The sequence below is a fragment of the Syngnathus scovelli genome, chromosome 3 (assembly GCF_024217435.2).
Source record: "Syngnathus scovelli strain Florida chromosome 3, RoL_Ssco_1.2, whole genome shotgun sequence".
In the NCBI taxonomy this organism is placed as follows: Eukaryota; Metazoa; Chordata; class Actinopteri; order Syngnathiformes; family Syngnathidae; genus Syngnathus; species Syngnathus scovelli.
The window spans coordinates 21,481,900-21,496,716 of record NC_090849.1 but is presented as its reverse complement, the minus strand read 5'-3'; the positions used below and the strand labels follow the sequence as shown (position 1 = coordinate 21,496,716).

Sequence of the window (14,817 nt, the reverse complement as noted above, 5' to 3'; positions counted from 1 at the left end):
TAGGAATAAGATTAAAGTTGGAATGGGTTGAACCTGTCAAAAAATTTAGAAGGTAGACGGGAAAAATGTAATTTGTAAAGATTTGGGGGAATGTTAAAGGTGAAAATGTGATAATTCGATGATCGCGGCACTTTCGGTTCAATTAAGGGCACTTCCGGTTCAAATCGAGTCACTTCCTGTTTAAGTAAAATAAGCAAGATCAGCTGTTTGGGAGTCTATCTAATCCCTGACTGCCCTCTAGTGGTCACAAATGCTAAACACATGTTCACTCCAGCACAATTGCGACTCAAATGATTGAAGAAAAAATGTGAAAAAGGTAGACTGGCAAAGTCAAACAGAAAAAAAAAAGATAAAATAGGCACAAACACCAACACTGCTTTTTACTTAAGTAAAAATAATTATAATAATTATAATAATTAAGTTACAAGTTTGGCTACAACTCCAGGGCCGAGTCATTCCATCGACCTGTGCTGGAAGCTTACCATCAACATGCGTGGCCTGTTCAAAACAATTCACTCCAACTAAATAACACTAATCGTACATTAACACTTTTCTGCTGAGAGTTCATATTCATCATCAATATTATACTATTTTGGGTAAAAACCGGAAGAACTCACCTTGAGTAGTAAACAAACATTTCCTTCCTCGCGCCACACTCAGGTTTGGCACATTGTCTTCTTTTTCTTCCTGTTTTTGAGCAGTTTACCACCTGATATATGGGGCAATGGCGCCATCTACTGGGTCGAAAATTGTGACCAGAGATCGGACAGGCACAGACTAAAAGACCTAATACATAATAACGCTAATAATAAATGAAAAATAATAATGAAAAACCAAACCAAAACAAAACTTTCGCATATTTGCGTCCGTGCCAAATTTATTGGTGCTCAGTGTCACCTGACTTGGACAAGCCAAAGATGATTGATGTGGCAAGAGCATATACGTCCATAACAGGTCAAGTCAATTATATACGTATATATATTATATTAAAATAATATATAGAATATCTCTACATACAAATAAAAACTATGTGCACCTGAGTTCCAAAAGAGGGCACCAGAGTATAATGCAAATCCAAAGTTAAGAAGAAGCCTTTTTTAGAGACAGAATTCTGGATTAATCCAAATCAGATGGCTTTTTGTTTTTGTTTTGCCGAGCTGTTGTTTACATTGGTAAAGCAACTTAGTCTTTAGTTTATTACAAATATTGATCCTGTTTATCCTCGATTTATGTCATCATTATTTAGCTTTTTTGTTGAGCTTAACAAAAGGCATTTTTTGCCTATTTTAGCATCACAACAAAACACGCCATGCTGTATTTGTTGCAAAATAGATCGGAAAAGAAAGCCCCCGAAAAGACAAAGAAAACGATCATTAGGAACCATGCAGATTTTATTTTGGCAAACAGGACACATTAAATAAAACCAAGCAGCTACTTCACTTTTTTTTCCTTTATCTTTTTTTTAATACAAAAGATACTTCCCGTTCACATATAAAATAAACAATAATTTACTGTATAAATTATAAATCTCACTACTTCTGCTATGTTACACTCTTGTTTCATACAGAATATGAAGACGATGATGATGGTTCTGGTTGTGGCACATTCCTGCATGACCACAAATCATTTGCATAATTTGGTCCAAAAGAACTTTGGCAACTTGTCACATTAATTGGTGGAAAATGAATGTAGGTTGCTATCCAAAACACCGTGCTGCTAGACAGCCGGAGGAAAATTGTATGTAGTGTAGATGTAGTAAAGCCGCGATAAACGAAACGCGAAGTAGCGAGGGATCACTGTAGTATCGTTTGACATTCGTTTTATCAAACACTGTTGACGATTTTTATTTGAATTGAGGTGTTTCAATGTGAACAATCTGTTTAGTTTTTTTTTTCTTTTTTTTTTTAAACATACCGTAGATGTTTGGGTGAGGCATTTAAGTTTGAGTGCTTTGGCTGCGTGGAGTTCATACTTGCTTTATGTTATTTGCAATGTTTTATTAAACGTTTATCTTTTTATGAAATAAATGCTTTTTTCCAGAGGCAAAAAAATATGGGATCTATTTGAGGCAAAGTGTTTAAATGTGGGTGCTCTACTGAGTCAAGTAAGACCGTGCTGATGTCCGTTATTTTAAATACATTATATGTATTTTGCAGCCAATAAAAAGATTTAAAAAAAATTCGGTGAGGGGGCTGGTTGGCATTTAATTAAGGTGAGGCATTAAGTTGTTTTTAAATTAAAATTTGAGCTTAATTTCTCATTCCGGTGCCGCTTTTTATGTGCAAGTGCTACTTTGGTCCTAAGAACAATTTCTTTCACATTTATTTGTTATTATTATTTACTATATTTGTATTAATCTATGGGCTGGTATACACAAACATAATTCTACCTTTTTTATCCTTTACGATTTTTTTGTGGTTTGAGGTGTGTCAAAGGAAAGTTTTTTTTTTGCATTAATATAGTCACGAGTCTAAACGTGGTATTCTGATGAATATTGTTTTCATTTATCAAGTTCACAGCGTTGCTATTTTGTCCTCTAACGCCCTCTTCTGTTGACTGAAGGGCTCGCGGCGCCATGTCAGGACTTACCCGTGTTCTGGGTTTGGTCCCAAAATTCTTATGGGCGTACCGATTGTAAAAAAAGTTTAAGTGCATCTTGTTGAAACTACTTTTACCATAAAGAACTTTCAATTAGTTCCAATTTATTGTGATTTTTGGGTGTCCCAATAATTTTGTCCCTATGACGTCAACACGAACGAGCACATAGAATTACATAGGACTCAATGTTACCCCGCCCCATCCCGCGTTTCAAAGCTAATGTGAACAATATGTTCAGTAAAGACAAAGAACACAAACGAACGGGCCATTAAACGCCTCATTGCGACTATTTACAAAGGCTTACAAAAATAAATCATTGTCATCATGAGATGTGTGAGTAGAGCGAGGGGGATATGCCGTAAGGCACTTGAACGCCACACGACGCTAAGACTTCCGCAACACCCTCGGTGTGTCCTCTCTGACTCGTGAGCAACTTACCCTCTCCGAGGGCGACCGGTCCTCAAACGAGGCCCAAGTTCCGAAGAAGCATACCCGCATTAGCCACTCATTAGCTTAGCGCCTTGCTAGCCATAGAGTTCAGAGGAAGCGATCAAGGGTCGTGCTAGTTGCCCACCAAGGGGCTCAGGTCTCCATGGTGGTGGTGGTGGTGGTGGTGTTGATGGTGGCTCTTGAGTTTCTGCTTGAAGAGGGAGATGGTGGAGGGCCGGTACAAGATGATCCATGGCTCTGATGATGTTGAAGTGCTTTGGCTGCAGCTGTCCGAGCCGCTCACTGTAGGGATTCGGGGAGACCTGCACGTAAAAGATGCAGGTCAACGTGACAAAGGTTTGTGTTAAGTCCTAAACTTCGCCACTAGGGGTTGACCCATTAGCGAGTAGACACATCGCATTGTTTATACGAAACAAAAAAAGACTAAATAAATTGTGACGAAACGTACTTGACTGTGACGTGGAGCAGTAGCTTTGCCAGCATGGCGACCACGGTGAGGATGAGGAGGCCGGCCAGAGCGTAGATGGTCCACACTGTCAAAAGACAAATCCAGGATGGGTGGTGGGAGGGGTGGGGGACACAATGTTAGTGGTGTCGCCTGGCCAGAAACACCCAAAAAAGTGCGGCGAACCAGAAGGACGAGGAAACACCTGCCGGCAAAAGCCGAGCCGGCAAAGTGTCAAGAGACGTTGATGCATTAGCCGCGCACAGCTGTTGGAATGATTGCGTTTGTTCTGAGAAGCTAAACCTGACCCGACTGGTGTTCCAAATAGCTTAAAGCAAATGCCGCAGAATGTAACGCAGTCAAAAAATATTTTAAATCGTCTTTTTCCGGGTAATTCTGTCACCGGGGCAATCATAACATCTCCACTTGACTGGGGTGGGCTGGGGTCGTAGTGTAATCATTTCTTTTCCCGGCCCGGCACGCCCCGCATAGCGCGGAGGTGCCGTCACTCGTTCGACGTGCGTGTAACATCAACGTCACACTAATTGGTCGTTTCAAAACAAACCGGATTGGAAACAATGACAAAGTTAATTTCAGGATGACCATAAAATGCTTTGCAGGAGAACTTAAAATGACCTTCTTGAGGTTAACGACAAACTTTGCAACATTTTCTTCAACCTATGTTAGTTTATCCTTGTAAGACGACGAACCGACCGTAACCTTGTCGATAAAATGACCGTACGTAAATGATCAGAGACGATTTTGAGGCATACGAAGGTGGAGATAGCGAGGAGGGTGGGAGCTGGACATACTGGCGCTGTGTCCGCTGCTCCGTCCGGGTCCAGCCCACTGACCTGGCATGCTGTGCTCCGGCTTGCCAGGGCTGGACGTGATCACGTAGAGGATCTGCGAGGTCGAGCGTCCTTTGGTGGTCACGTTGGTGCCGTCGGTGACCCCGGGGAGCGCCGCCACGTGAGGTTCCACCGTGCTAGAGAAGCCCTCGTCCTCTGCGTTTGCCTGGTCCTCGTTGCTTCTGAGCGCTGTGGAAAAAGCGGTGATCAAAAAGTTGGCCTGGACTTTTTTTTTCAGGAGTTCTCAAACTGGGTTGTGGGTCCACAAAATTAAGATGCAGACCTCATAAAACATCAACACCACCGTCACTGGTGTGCTCATACAGGAACGCTGGATTCCCAAATATTTACAGCTTACACACACACACACACACACACACACGCGGCCACAACCACCATCCATCAGCACTGATGATCAACGTTCAGACTTGCAGTAATTGCTTTAGGCTGAGAAATTATGACATTAAAAAATGAGTGTTCTGAAAAGGTGAAGTCACCCCCTGGGAATTTGACACCACTGAAATCCCACTTTGCAGAAAATCAGTATCAAAATGTAACTCATGGTTATATTTGTTAAATAATCATTAGAGGCCTAGAAAAAGTTTCATTTGTTCTTCAACAAATTTTTCACTCAAAAATAAGGACTTAAAAAAATACAGCAATGATATTGTTGAATAAAATGTAAAGAATTAAAGAGTTGGTGTAAAATAACAACTACTCAGGCAACAAGGATTATAGCCAATTATGCTAATCTTGATTCAGATCTGATCCAGATTGTCGCAGTGTAAACGCAACCTGGAGAATACTGACAAATGTTGACGCCTTGGCGGTGGTCAAGTTTTTGCGGTCACATTATCTGGCTGTTTTTTCTTTGACACTATTTGGAGGATTTACAGCTTAAACCTTTTAATGATATTCATTATTTTCTCCGTCTTGATCGAATTCCTCACCGACACCGCCCCGCCCCGCCCCACCCTTTCCCCAACCCTCGTCCATTAGCCTTTCCGCAAGCGTCCGCATAAACACGGAACTAAAGCGGCAGCTTTGCGGTGAGGTCATTGACTTTTCTTCAGGCTTTTTATTCTCTGCGCGGCGCGACCATGCAATCAGAGAGTCGCAGTGTTCCCGAACGTGGGCGGCATTCATAAAAAAAAGTCTAGCGACGCGGGGGCTGCCGCAGCTTGATAAGAAAGTCGCCAGAGGAGAAGCCAAATATGATTTAGAATGGAAACGTGACACATTGATATTTTCATCATGCTTGCGTCATGGTCTAGACATCGAGAACGGGGATTCCCACCTTGGTAGAGCAGCGCAAAACCCTGCGCCTGGTTGGTCCGGTCCGAGTAGAAATAGAGTATGATGAAGTCCCCGGTGACGTTGAGTAGCCGGCGGGGCGGGCTGCGCCAGTCGAAGCGCGCCACCACCTCGCTGGTGTAGCCGTTGAGCAGCTCCACCATGTCCGCCTGGTCGGTGATGTCGAAGAAGGTGAAGTTGAACAGGATGGACGAAGAGCCGGGCACCTGCACCGTCCAATAGCAAACGCGAGCCGCTCCGTATTTGTCCGGAAAGTCCGGTGAGTAGATGACCCCGGAGGGGGACGAGTAGTTCCCGCCGCAGGAACCCACTCGAGCTGTGGAGGGGAAAAATAAAACATCTCTGCTTTGCAATTCTGATGGTCAGTGGATTGTTCAGCGCCACTCACTGTCGAAGACGATGAGCCAGCCGTCTCCGCCGCACGGCTGCCTGTGGTCGCCGAAACAAACGTGGTTACACTCCATGCTGGGGGCCTCGCCGTGGTCCAACAGGTCCGCTTCGTTGCCGCAGAAACAAGCGTACCCCGACTCCATGCCGGCCAACTGCACAAACGTAACATTTAGCTACATTCCCAAAAAAAAAAAAGCGACGAGGCTATAAAAACAAAAACCGTGTCAAGCATCCAAAACTATTTGACGCTTTCAACGAACCTGAAATCCACGTGTTCTGTTAACGCAAGAAATTTTACAAAGCTAAAAAATTTTCACTACAGATGATTTGCAGACTTGAACATCCCATAAAAAAAGTTAATTGTTGTGGAAAAAACCTCGTACTAAATCTAAAATCACACAGAGTGAGATTGGCATTATTTGAGCCGGATCGGATTTCATCTGGCATAAAACAAGTCGTAAAGTCCTCAACGTTATCAGTTGAAATGCAATTGATGCTTTTTTTTCTTCTTCTTTTGCGTATTAAGCGGCGTGAAATGAAAGCCTTTTCTTCCCGTCTTGTCATTACCAGATGTCGTAACTCACGCGAGTGTGGGGAATAAAATGGGACAAGAGGAATGTGGAAACGTCACAAGTCATCACGCTCAAAAGTGCTTTTGTGTCGCCATCAAAGGGAAGCCATTGTCTTCTGCTTGAAGTCCCACGAGCGAAGGTACGCTCGTCGTACTTTCCCACTCGCCCGCCGCCTCCGCTCACGGATGAGCAATTTACAGCCCCGCGATCGTTCCGGGAACATTTGCTTTGTTGCCAATGAATTAGAGGCGCCGGCGAGAAGAGACTTGCAGACGAAACGTTGCGTTACGAGTTCACTTGAAGCTAGCAGACTTTTGGGATTGGACCATTTGGTGGTGATGTGAAAAAAAAAAAAATGGCAGATTTTAAAAGAGTATCGTCCAATATATCGGTGGTGCCCACGATTCACAACTCTAAGGTCAGAGTTCAAAAGCCAACATGGGATGAGGTTTTGAGAGTGAGGCCGACCGACCTTGTATCGCTGCTTCCTGCAGAAGCTAATGCAGGACTGAATGGTCTGCTTGTTGGACGTCTCGGTGGGCCCGGACAAGGTGGGCGGGTCGCCGCTGTCTCGGAAGCAGCCAAGGTTACCGGGCACTGGAAAAAAAAAAAAAAAAAAAAAAAAAAAAAAGTCAGGAGGTGTATGTATCATGCGGTACAATAATAAACACATGGTCAAATGATGAGCACACGGCAACTGGCAGCAATAAAAAAAAAAAAAAAGAATCAACAATGGAGCCATCCCTCCCCAATAAAACTTTTTCCCACATGTTGCACATTTGATGTTGTCTACGCGAGAAGCCGAGGTTAAAAGGCAACTGCGACCACTTTGGATTCCACTGGAAGTTACGGCGCCCGCAAAAAGACGGAGGGGTGTCGACGGTTCGCTCGCTTGCTCGGAGAAAACAAGGTCACACTTTGTGTTTGGAAATTGCCATGTGACACTTGATTTCTTCTTATTTACATCTTGGTTTATCGCCCGAGTCGTAAACCAAGCTTGGTAGCACAATGCAGGCCCAGCTTTTCCCAAGCCCATTCATGTGTCTGTGAATCACGATGATGCTAATCACAATCTGTGTGTGTGTGTGTGTGTGTGTGTGTGTGTGTGTGTGTGTGATAGCAGAGAGCTAATGCAGCTCTTCTGCAGCTTCTTTATCTGCCAAGGGATTACGGCAAAGAAAAAACGGGAGATAAACACCTGGATGGGACGCGAGCAGACTCCCCGTTCAGTCAGGCGGAAAGCGACAGCGTCGGTCAGTCAATTATTGAGTCAGTGAGTTTGAAATGTAGTCGGCGAGTTAGAGTTTAGCGGCTGGTATGGCCAGCTAGTTAGTCTGACTGACAATTCCCCACCAAGCTCGCAATCGACTGACTATAATGAATGCTAAAATCAAGTTGACGGAATTTCAAATCCCCATAAACATTTTTGATTTTTAATATTAGCCGTAGCTAACTTTTTTTTTTTTCCCCCCCATGTGTGTTTGGAATATTGAAATGTGATTTCAAAAGATATTTACAAAATACAGCTTGACTTTTATTCCCAATTGGAGAATTTGAAACAAATTGTATTTTGTAACAGTGAGTTTTTAAAAGTGGCTTTCCCGGAAAGTTATTTTACATCTGTGATTTATATCTTTACAGCCAAAGTCATATTTGAAGATGGAAAACTATTTGATCATGTCTCTGGTCGAGCGCATTTTAATGCCTGTAAATGAATCCCCCCCCCCCCCCTTCCCCCCCGACTCGGTCCTACATCGGCGATTCTGGACAATGAGGGTGTTATTATCGCCGCGCAGAAAGAACTGAGTGTTCGCTGCAAAATATGTACGAGGGATATAAATCTGTCACGTGGCAGCACTGGAGAAAGTGTATTATTTGTTTGGAAGAAATCAAGGCGAATCACATGTGTGTGTGCTCAAAGTGGGGAAAAAAAAATCTAACGAGCAATTAAGAAGTCAAGATACCACTTTGTCAAATCGCAATATATGACCCACTGAAGGAGAAAAGTCACATTTTCTATTGTGCTATATTTTTTTAGTGACGCCAGTCCTGGAACTTTTGTGACACATCTTGTATAGTTGAAGTCGCGTTTCGAAAATACCAAATTAGTTTTAGTCAAGTGAGTCCCAAATACTAACGTGTGTGTGGTATTAAAAAGATTAACAGCAAGCAGATCAATGATCCAGCCGACGAGGCCGGAGAGCGTGACCAACCGTCTAATTAAAAGGAAGAATGGGAGCTTTAAATGAATAATTAAAAGACAATCCAAGGGGAGGGCAGATGAGAATGACCCCGCCCTCACAGCTTGACAAACTAAACCCGAAGGAGTCCACATGAGGTCCAAAGGCGACAAAGTAAAGATTAGAAGAAACTAAACAGTCCTATTCCGACGGTATATTGCTCGGTCCACACATGAGGGTTTAGTTTTAAAAACTTAATGACCAAGTGTTGAAAATGGATTCCTTCCTTTATGAAGCAAATGAATGAAAGAAGACCACCACAACACACCAGTACATCAATCAATCAATAATCTCATACTTAATAAAAACACTAATGTAAATAAAACGCATCAAATTGACTGAGATTCTGATGATTATGTTTTATTAATGAGTGCTACACACGTTTTTAGCTGGTCGAGTTTGGCTGTGTCTGACCGACCAATCAGAGGACAGAAACACGCTGATGTCATCGGCGCTCTGGCTCAGTGAGGACTAAAATTGAAAAGTGACTGCCAATAAAGTCCAAGTGGCATTGGCCAGCACTGATCCTGAAGGCAGACTAAATTGACATAGCAACAGAAAAATCTCAAACTTGAGCCGATCTGCTCTCAGACGCTGGTGAAAAGTTAACTTCCCCGATTAGATCGACCAAGCAGCGGATCAATATTGCGCTTTGGGGCTTCGTTCATCCATCCCAAAGACAAGCCCCCTAAACAAAGCCCATCCACTTGTTCTCATTGGCAAACATTCTGGCCGGCCCTGTAATCGATACCTTTAATTCCCTAATGGCGCCGGCGGCTAAATTAACCGCAGCCTCGTCGAGAAGACGGCCGAGAGTAGGGACTTTCAATCTCGAGCTCTTTTCTGTGACAAGCTCTACTTTTCAGAGTTCAAAAGCCTCTCTGCCTCTCTAGGCAGGTATTTCCACCCCGGGGGATCGCAGAGGGAACTTTGAGGGGAGGTCAGATAACAATGACAAAATGACAAGTAGTGGTTTGTCCGGACTGTCATCTTTGACGTGATAATTTCATTCATGGTTTCGAACCTAATGGCCATCAGTAGACAAAAGCAGCGCATGAGAAATTTTGCTCTTCATTAAAGAGCTTGAAGAAGCTTAATGCTAACAGCACCGCCGACAGGCTAACACGATTGGTGTTCCAACCATTTAAGCAAACGTTGGCGCAACACATGGAGACAAAAAAAGATCGACATATTATTGCAATCAAATATATTTTAAGTAGAAATAATACTCAGATTAGCTTCATAGATGATTTAGTGAGCTTTCACTGTGAGTCTGAAAGTGTGTGTCAAATTACAGGAACAAACTCTCGGGATGGCCAAAGCGCGGCGCCTGACCACAAGGGCGGGAGAGCGTCCAGCTTTGTAAAACAACAAGAAATAAACGCGGCAAGTTGAAAGCACCTTGAGGTCGGAGGGGGGCCAAGTGGGGCCGGGGGAACCACACGAGGCGAGGCTGCGGTTCTCCCGTCTGGTTTTCCGCAGTCAGACCACATGTCCAACATGTTCCACTGGCTCTTTTGGATTTGCGCTTGTTTTCTACTTTATGGCCATGTTTCCCTTCCTGTTTTTCCCATCATCAAATCCTCACTGTTTTCCTCCGGCGCACAAATGCGTAGCCCATGTTATTATTATTCTTTTTACACTACGCTATGTTTTTTGCTAATTTTAGGGTGGATTTTTTACATGTTATGACCCGGACTGGTCTGGAAATAGTAGATTTTATTGCACCTGCTCAGAGTGACTCAGTGAAGCTAAAAACATGAGCTCAGACAAAATAACGCACTTGCCACACCAAAAGGATGTGGAAAAAAAAAAAAAAAGAATCATCATCATGTAGGAAATAAAGTCAAGGCTTTATGAACTCTATATTTTCAGTCACATACCGCACCAGTGTCAAATATTTTTTTTTTGTTATTAATGATTGATTAAGTGAATATATTAAATTTCAATTATTAATTAAATATCGATTAATGCTAAAATTAAGCGAAAGAACTCCGTAGTTGGGAAAAAATATAAAATGGAAATATACTAGTATTGGTCAAATAAATATTTGGTGAAAAACACTTAAAATTTGTAATAAATATAAAATTATAGGAAATTTTCAAAATTATTAGGGAAATTAAAAAAAGTCATACAAAAAGAATACAGGAAAAGAAAAAAAGAAAAAGAAATAATTTAGAAAAACACCAAACTATTAAGAAAAAACAGAACCCTTGCAGTAGATGAAAAATACACACAATAAATAGAAAAAAATGACAATATTTGAGCTATATCAGACAAAAAAATATAACAATAACAAAACTTAAATATTTGCAAATCAATCGAAAATATTAGATAAAACACAAATATAAAAACAAAACGTTTGAATTTGATTTGTGAGGGTTAGGGTTAAGGTTAGGCAAAAGAATCAAACGATGGAGAGGACACAACGGTCGCAACACGCAACGTGTGCAATACAACTCGTTGATTGATTGATTGATTGATTGATGTGATCACTAAACACTTCATACTTGCTTCTTTGAACGCAATTGTTTTGTACTATTTACAGCCTACAACCGTTTTCCATTCAAATTGTAATTATAAGCTTCCTACTGTGACACAGCACACCCTGTAATTGTAACACTGAAGCAAAAAAAAAGAAAAAAGAACAGACACACCAAATATGATCAAGCGCATCTCTTCCAAGGCATTCATGTCTGCCTTCATTTATCACCCACCGCGAGTTAGCGCAGATGTTGCGCAGTTTCAAAGTGCCATTTAACCGCTTTATAAATCAGACTTAATGAAAGCAATAGCTCAGCACCGCATACTTTCTTAACTTTGCCTCGTAAAATATGACTCCAAACACCCAAGTTTATGGCTTCAAGGTGCGGACGCTGTAACCCGCCACCCGTTCAAATGGACGCAAATAGTCATTCTGGTTAAGGGCCCCATTTTGTTCATATTGTTCATTCCAATTGTGAAAAGCAGCTACTGCGAGGTGCAACTTTGATTACGTTTGAGGGTCCGTCCCCATTCCTGAGAAGCTCCTATCTAAGCTCATGTCGTCATTCATTTTCTTGAGCTCATTAGAACACTTAAAAATGGCCGGCTTCGCTACAAAACCCATTCAGGGAGAGTCGTAAAGCCACAATTGGGTCGTAAATTTTAAATTAGGACAAATGGCGGTGACACAAGGCCACGTCAAGCGTTGACAGCGCCGGTTTTGCCGCGAGCGCTCACGTGACCGTCGGCATTTTTGTCAGCGCAACCGGTTTGTCCCGCTTTGACAGATAAGCGCTTTGACTTACACAATGATTTTTGTTTGTTTGATTCTCGCCATCGGTCCGATTGAACTGACACCAACCATGAAATTTAAGCACTTATAAATGTTAGCACTTGACTCCAAATGTCGCCTGCGCTACCTTTTTGACGCTGCCGTTAAGCTAAACTGAAATCCACACGGTCATGCTGGCTTTCCAAACCTCTTACGACCCGCCCAGTAATCTGCGGTGAAGGCTCGGCGTTCTCCGAGATACGACAGAGAAAACAAAGGCCACGTTCTTTCTGCGTAGCACTAGAAATCACTCCCTGGTTAACAATTAATGAACATCACAATTCCAAACGGGGTGTAGCTGCAATGTGACCGCACCTGTCTTTGGAGAAAGGTAAACCACGTGACACATTTTTGAGACTGTCGAGAGATTCACGAGACAACACGAAGCGTACGTCTTTTTTTAGTCGTGAGAAGGGAAACCTTACTCGCCAAAAGGGTAAAAGCTGTCGAGACCTTCGCCAATAGAAGATGAGGCCTTGCCAGAAACGTCATTAGTAAACAATACCGTAATTTTCGGACTATAAGCCGCACTGGACTATAAATCGCACCAGCTAAAACTCGTAATTCAGGGTTCAAAATTTGCGAAAAAAGTCGCGGCTTATAGTCCGAAATTTACGGTAATCCAGAAACCTCCCAATTGTCAGAAAGAGGAACCTTGACTTTCCTGAGAAGACAGACTTTGTGCCTTTCCAGGAATGCCCTTCTCAGGTAGTGCAAGAAAGTGTGCAGTGGCCCAAAAGGCAGGTAAGGCGTGATCTTGTGATTGGGCTTTCCCCTTCAAGTATGTTGATGCCTGCCAATGTCGTTCATGAACAGGCTTGTTCAGGCCTCATGGCTCAACATAATCTCCATTTTCCCATAACAGTTCAAAGACAGACATGGTGCACTTGTTGAGGTTCTCTTCCACATGAGACAAAAACACATTTCCCCGTATCATTCTAGCACGGCCGGGCCCCGATGCCTCGGCGAAATCGACATTAGTTTCGAAAAGGTCAGTCAGAAACCAGCACTAGACATAAAGCGACATACGTGACTGATTAGAGGGGCTAATGGGTGCCGCTGGGCTGCTCAAATAGCGGATCAGACGCATCAGTAGTGATGGAAAAATGAAGCTTCATGAAGCACTTGTCATATTTTTTTACTCCTAAGGGTGACTCTCTTGGTTTGAAGTTGAAATGTAATACTATTCCATTGTGCGTTTACTTCAAGACCATCTAGAGGAGCAAAAAAAAAGGAGCTTCATGAAGCTTCATTTTCCTGTCACTAGCTTACAGTAAATGGTAGCATAGAATTAATAGTCGGAGGAATGAGCCATGTGGGATAAGTAGGGTCACTCACTCTGGCATGTTGGAATGTCGCAGTACCGCCAGTAAATCCCGTCTTCGTGGTCTGCAATGTAGCACCATGGCTGGACGTCCCCGTCGGGGTTCCTGTGGAAAAATGACGTTTTATTCAAATCAAAACAAATGTTAATTAATTAATAATTGCAATCATAAGAGGAAATTGCCGAATCTGCGGCGAGCTGCAGGGAAGAATGAAGATGTCCATTTTGCTCAGACGTGAAATGTAAAAACGTTGGCTACTGTGAGTGCTAGTGTCACCGCGATGCGCGCCCTCCTCGTAAATCTCGTAAGTCAGCACCGCTTCAGAGCTTGGCTGTGTAAGGACTTCACAAGTGGAACTGGGGGAAAAAAAGGTTTTGGAGGCTTTGGGGGAAGGATATTTTGTTTCCTTACGGCCTGCTGGAAACCAAGCCACCCTTCCGGAGTAAAAGTTGCATAATGCCGCTGGGTTTCAAATTAGTGCGAGAAATTCAAAGTCAGGTTTCAATTTAATGTTTCAAATTAGGGTGGAGGATTAAAAGTGGGGTTTTAAGCCAGGGTCAGAGCTTCTGTTCTTGTTCAAACTTTGGATTTGGTTTTCAAGTTGGTTCTCTGGTGAGTAGTTTGAAAAGCGCCGCCAGGAGGACACACACAAATGTTGCTAACTGCTAGCAGACGCAAAGACGGAATCGGCAAAAATGGAATTCCCTCGTGTGTATTGGAAATGAGTCGTGAATGAAGTTCTGGTGACGGCCATCATCAATTATGTCTTTGCAACAAACCAAAATCAAACCAATAAATAAATAAATAAATAAATAAAATGAAATTAAAGTGACTGTTGCCAACATGCAAACTCCAGGCCCAGAATTGAAGGAGAGCACCATACCCAAAATGAAATCTAGTAAACACCCACCTGCAATAGTTGTGGCTGCCCAGTCCGCCCTCGCCGTTGGGGTACTTGAGCGTGTTGTAGGGGTGCTGGAAGGTTTCGTTCCAGAAGAGGCAGGGCTTCCCCCCGTACAAACTGGTCTGTTTCTGGAAGCCCCTGTAGTCCTCCCCGTTGGCCGTGTAACACTCTGGAATCACGTGCAATCAAAATCTTGATCAGATTCCACTTGATGAAATAATTATATTTAAATATTTGCAAATTGTACAATCACGCATGGATGTGAATGATAATTTTTTTTTTATTCAAATCAACTATTTGGCACCAGTCTTGAGCACAAAAGTTGCTGCTGGGAGGAGGCATGTACAGTATGTAAAACACATGTGGTGTTTTTTTTTTTTGTTTTTTTTTTTTTTAGGACAATCTGGGCCTA

The 14,817-nt window shown here is 42.7% G+C and overlaps 1 protein-coding gene across 3 annotated transcripts in view; it reads right to left on the bottom strand.

The window, feature by feature from the left end:
* Positions 1-1,373: 1,373 nt before the first annotated feature.
* Positions 1,374-14,817, bottom strand: part of kremen1 (kringle containing transmembrane protein 1) — a 31,773-nt gene continuing 18,329 nt past the window's right edge. For 2 of the 3 annotated variants that reach the window (XM_049763264.2, XM_049763265.2), the window contains 8 exons: positions 14,412-14,574; positions 13,515-13,606; positions 7,093-7,217; positions 6,047-6,200; positions 5,642-5,974; positions 4,306-4,533; positions 3,497-3,581; positions 1,374-3,350 (listed from right to left, as the gene is read on the bottom strand). In XM_049763264.2, coding sequence (XP_049619221.1) covers positions 3,161-3,350; positions 3,497-3,581; positions 4,306-4,533; positions 5,642-5,974; positions 6,047-6,200; positions 7,093-7,217; positions 13,515-13,606; positions 14,412-14,574 — 1,370 coding nt within the window. In that variant the 3' untranslated portion in view covers positions 1,374-3,160. The remainder of the gene's footprint in view (positions 3,351-3,496; positions 3,582-4,305; positions 4,534-5,641; positions 5,975-6,046; positions 6,201-7,092; positions 7,218-13,514; positions 13,607-14,411; positions 14,575-14,817) is intronic. The other variant, XM_049763267.2, reaches the window with a different exon arrangement.